This window comes from Clupea harengus, chromosome 16 (genome assembly GCF_900700415.2).
Source record: "Clupea harengus chromosome 16, Ch_v2.0.2, whole genome shotgun sequence".
Taxonomy (NCBI): domain Eukaryota; kingdom Metazoa; phylum Chordata; class Actinopteri; order Clupeiformes; family Clupeidae; genus Clupea; species Clupea harengus.
Genome location: NC_045167.1, coordinates 9,221,872 through 9,226,871, shown reverse-complemented (window position 1 = coordinate 9,226,871; position 5,000 = coordinate 9,221,872). Strand labels below are relative to the sequence as shown.

The window sequence follows — 5,000 nt, the reverse complement described above, 5'->3', positions numbered from 1 at the left end:
TCCCTATTCCCAGGACTCTGTGACCTCATCACCTTGTTTCCCTGTCAGGGTCAGTGTTCTAAGCCAGGGGTCCTGCAGGTCAACAGCTTCCTGGTAGAGGTAGATGCTAACAACACCAGGAGAACCCAGAGAACACACATTCTGATGGAAATGCTAATTCCGCACTCTGAGTTGCTTTGGATGAAAGGTTCTACTAAACGAATACACCTACATGTAGGTTCCATACTGTGGACCTCCCTGTTGTTTATGCAACCAGAAGAGAGACATTGTGTGTGTATGTGTGTGTGTGTGTTTGTGTGTGTGTGTGTGTGTGTGTGTGTGTGTGTGTGTGTGTGTGTGTGTGTGTGTGAGTGAGTGAGTGAGTGAGTGAGCTGTGTGAGAGTGTCTGTGTGTGTGTGTTTGTGAGTGAGTGAGGTGTATATGTGTGTGTATGTGTGTGAGTGTGTATGTGTGTGTGTGTTTGTGTGTGTGTGTGTGTGTGTGTGAGTGAGGTGTGTATGTATGTGTTAGTGTGTATGTGTGTATGTGTGTCTGTGTGTGTGTGCGTTATTGTATTATTATGAGTAGGTATTAACCCTCCCCAGTGGCCTGTTTGTGGAGCACACAAAGGCCCAGTTGGTGTCCCTGTGGAGTCATTACAGTAGAGGAGGGCCATTACTAGCCTCACGGCTCACACAGCATTAGACACAGCGCTCTGACATCACCGTTGCCTAGCGCTGCACAGTGTTCCTACGGTTACCGGCAGAGGAAAATCAGCCAGGGGCCTGGACTTATAAAACCAGAGGAATCATTAGAATGTGGAGAACAGGTCTGGGGTTTATAAAACTAAAGTAAGCATTAGAACATGGAGAACAGGTCTGGTGGATTTTACATGATCTGGGGCAATTCTGGCAAACTGGTTGCCGATCACAGACACAGACAAGTTTATGCATTAGTTTAGCATCAGGGTGGGACTGCTGAATTAGTGGCCAATAATCAGTAATGGGCTCAATTATTTTACTGCTCCAGGGGAAGGTATATCCGAAGAAGCTCTGGCAGTGGGTTATGGTTAGAGAGCTCTGCATTAGAGATGAGCTCTGCATTAGAGAGGAGGTCTGCATTAGAGAGGAGGCCTGCATTACAGAGGAGGTCTGCATTAGAGAGGAGGTCTGCATTACAGAGGAGGTCTGCATTAGAGAGGAGCTCTGCATTACAGAGGAGGTCTGCATTACAGAGGAGGTCTGCATTAGAGAGGAGAGATGAGGTCTGCATTAAAAAGGAGAGAGGAGGTCTGGATTAGAGAGGAGAGAGGAGGTTTGGATTAGAGAGGAGAGAGGAGGTCTGGATTAGAGAGGAGGTCTGCATTAGAGAGGAGGTCTGGATTAGAGAGGAGGTCTGCATTAGAGAGGAGAGAGGAGGTCTGGATTAAAAAGGAGAGAGGAGGTCTGGATTAGAGAGGAGAGAGGAGGTTTGGATTAGAGAGGAGAGAGGAGGTCTGGATTAGAGAGGAGGTCTGCATTAGAGAGGAGGTCTGGATTAGAGAGGAGGTCTGCATTAGAGAGGAGAGAGGAGGTCTGGATTAAAGAGGAGAGAGGAGGTCTGGATTAGAGAGGAGAGAGGAGGTCTGGATTAGAGAGGAGGTCTGCATTAGAGAGGAGAGAGGAGGTCTGGATTAGAGAGGAGAGAGGAGGTCTGGATTAGAGAGGAGGTCTGGATTACAGAGGAGGTCTGCATTAGAGAGGAGGTCTGCATGAGAGAGGAGAGAGGAGGTCTGCATTAGAGAGGAGAGAGGAGGTCTGGATTAGAGAGGAGGTCTGCATTAGAGAGGAGAGAGGAGGTCTGCATGAGAGAGGAGTGGGGTCTCCATGCCATCCCCCGTGCCCAGCCCTCTGTTGTAGATTGGTCATATGCTGGATTTGTGTTTGTGTATGAGGGGCCTCTTAGTGTGTATAGGTGTCAGACAACACAAGCTCTGGCAGCAGCTCTGTGCCCTGTCCTATTCGCAGACCTCTATCGTGGATCAGTAATGGGCTGTGTGTGTGTGTGTGAGTGTGAGTGAGTGTGTGAGTGTGTGTGTGTGTGTGTGTGTGTGTGTGTGTGTGTGTGTGTGTGTGTGTGAGCGTGAGCGTGGGTGTGTGTGTGTGAAACACTTCTCTGCTCCTTTCCAGAATCTTTGATTAAAACGGAGTCTTAGTTTCTGGCAGGCTAATACATCTGCTCTTCCAGGACTCTCCTCTAATTATTTCACAGGGGGTCGTTCTGCTTAAGCCAAGATCCTTTTACAGACGGCCAGTTCTGAGCCTTTCACAGGGGGCCGGTTCTGCCAAGTGTAAGATCCATTAGCGTGGGCCAGGGGAACCCGCCAGCAGAACTGCCTGTTAAGCGCAAGCCTTTAGATGTCTCCGCATTAAACAGCAGTTTCCTCTCTGGCGCCTCTGGGCAGAGTGCTGGGTCTGCTGTTGTTTGTGTTTTTGTTTTTGTTTTTGAAGGAACATTTATTCTGAATGTTCAGCATAGGCTTGTGTACCCCTACAGGCAACCACCTACAGAGACTCCAAGAAACAGCAGAAAACATGCTCCATCACTTCAGTCTGTCTCTCTGTATATCTGTGCTCCATCACTTCAGTCTGTCTCTCTGTCTATCTGTGCTCCATCACTTCAGTCTGTCTCTCTGTCTATCTGTGCTCCATCACTTCAGTCTGTCTCTCTGTATATCTGTGCTCCATCACTTCAGTCTGTCTCTCTGTCTATCTGTGCTCCATCACTTCAGTCTGTCTCTCTGTCTATCTGTGCTCCATCACTTCAGTCTGTCTCTCTGTCTATCTGTGCTCCATCACTTCAGTCTGTCTGTCTATCTGTGCTCCATCACTTCAGTCTGTCTCTCTGTCTATCTGTGCTCCATCACTTCAGTGGGCTGCCCTCTCTCCTCTCTTTCTCTATCTATCTGTCTGTCTCTCTCTCTCTCCTCTCTCTGTCTATCTGCCTCTCTCTCTCCTCTCTCTCTCTATCTATCTATCTATCTATCTGTCTGTCTCTCTCCTCTCTCTATTTATAGCTCTCTCTCCTCTCTTTCTCTATCTATCTGTCTGTCTCTCTCTCTCTCCTCTCTCTGTCTATCTGTCTCTCTCTCTCCTCTCTTTCTCTATCTATTTATCTGTCTGTCTCTCTCTCTCCTCTCTCTGTCTATTTATATCTCTCTCTCTCCTCTCTTTCTCTATCTATCTATCTGTCTGTCTCTCTCTCTCTCCTCTCTCTGTCTATCTGCCTCTTTCTCTTTCCTTTCTCTCTCTCACATCTCTTTCTCTATCTATCTATCTGTCTGTCTCTCTCTCTGTCTATCTGTCTCTCTGTCTATCTGTCCTGTTTTCTTCTCTTATTTACATTGACATGCCCCTTCCTCTTTCCTGCTGCTCACTGTCTTTCTGTTTTTTTCTCTCATTCTCTCTATTTCTTGTTCTCCATTTCATATCTTTCTCTTCCAGTAGCTCTTTCTTTTTCCATCTCTCCCTTCCTTTCCCTCAGCCCCACTGCCTTTTTCTGTTAGCCTTCTTGTTAGGTGAAAATTCACCCTTGTTACTTCAGGACTCCGAAGTTGCATATATAAGTATATTTATTAGACAAACAACAACAACAATTGCAATCGGGCTCACTCCCAGCACAAGGCTGAAAGTGAAGCCCTGATAAACACATTGTGGAAGGTTTATATAGACAGAAGTTTAGCGTTCAGCAGGGATAAGCACCTGGTGGATCTCTGACGTCCGATGCTCCCTATATTGCAAGGATGGCAGTTTTGCACAAGGTCGGAAGAAGCTTATCACCTCTGGTCTAAACATGCTCTTGTACATATGCAGACTGTGTGGCTCCTAATAATCTAAGTTACACACACGCAGAAACACAGCTAAGCCATTCTCCTGCTTACATAAGTGCATGATTCATATAAGGTAATTAATAATACAAGGCACTTGATTATTATATTCTTAGGTCATTAACAGTGTTTGGAAATGATCTCCATCACTTCTCTCTCTCTCTTTCTGTGTCTTCCTCTGTGCCGTCTCTGTCTTTCTCTGTGTCTTCCTCTGTTCCGTCTCTCTCTTTCAATGCTAAATATTAATTTCTGCTCTGACTCAAAACATCATCTGGAAGAATGAAGTCAAAACCCTTAGGGAACACCCAGCACTGGCCACTGCGCTCTCTATTTCTCTGTCTCTCTGTCTCTCTCTCTCTCTCTCTCTCTCTCTCTGTCTCTCTCTCTCTCTTTCTCTCTCTCTCTCTCTCTTTCTCTCAATGTGTGTGTGTTTGAGTGAGAAAAAAAAGATAGATTGTGTGTGTGTGTGTGTTTGCCAGATCAGAGTCAAATCTCTTCCAGGGTCAACTTCTGTCGGGTCTGTCTCTCTCTCTCTCTCTCTCTCTCTCTCTCTCTCCTTTTCTCTCTATCTCTCTCTCCTTCTCTCCATTTCTCCTTCTCTCCATCTCTCTCTCTCTCTCTCTCTCTCTCTCTCTCTTTCTCTCACATATGTGTGTATGGGCTGAGTGATCAGAGGCTTAGCTAGTGGTTTACGCTCCAGCGACCAGCAGCACCTAATCAATATGATGAAGAGAGAGGCAGAGAGGAGAGCAGCAGCGCCAGTGGAATACACACACACACACACACACACACACACACACACACACACACACACACACACACACACACACTCAGACACACACACACTCACACAACCTGAGACACACACATGCACACCTCACCTTACACACATCTCAAAACCACTCATCTGACACACGCGCACTCACACACACAAACACAGGTACACAGCCACGCGCACACAAACATACACGCACACAAACATACACACACACAAACACACACTCACACACACACTCTGGCATGCATTCATGTAGCACAGGAATGTACTCATATTCATGACTTATGAGTCAGTCTGTTCCATCATGGTTTTCAATATTTCTCTCTCTCTCTCTCCCACCCCCCTGTCTCTCACTACAGGATTTCCTGGGTCAGGCCC

General features: G+C 46.7%; 1 protein-coding gene across 5 annotated transcripts in view; it reads left to right on the top strand.

Moving 5' to 3' along the window:
• The window catches only part of LOC105891164 (copine-8), a 118,424-nt gene that overhangs the window by 42,406 nt on the left and 71,018 nt on the right, over positions 1-5,000 (top strand). For all 5 annotated transcript variants that reach the window (XM_031582461.2, XM_031582462.2, XM_012817318.3 and 2 more), the window contains one exon: positions 4,982-5,000. This exon is cut by the window's right edge and continues 58 nt beyond it. In XM_031582461.2, coding sequence (XP_031438321.1) covers positions 4,982-5,000 — 19 coding nt within the window. The remainder of the gene's footprint in view (positions 1-4,981) is intronic.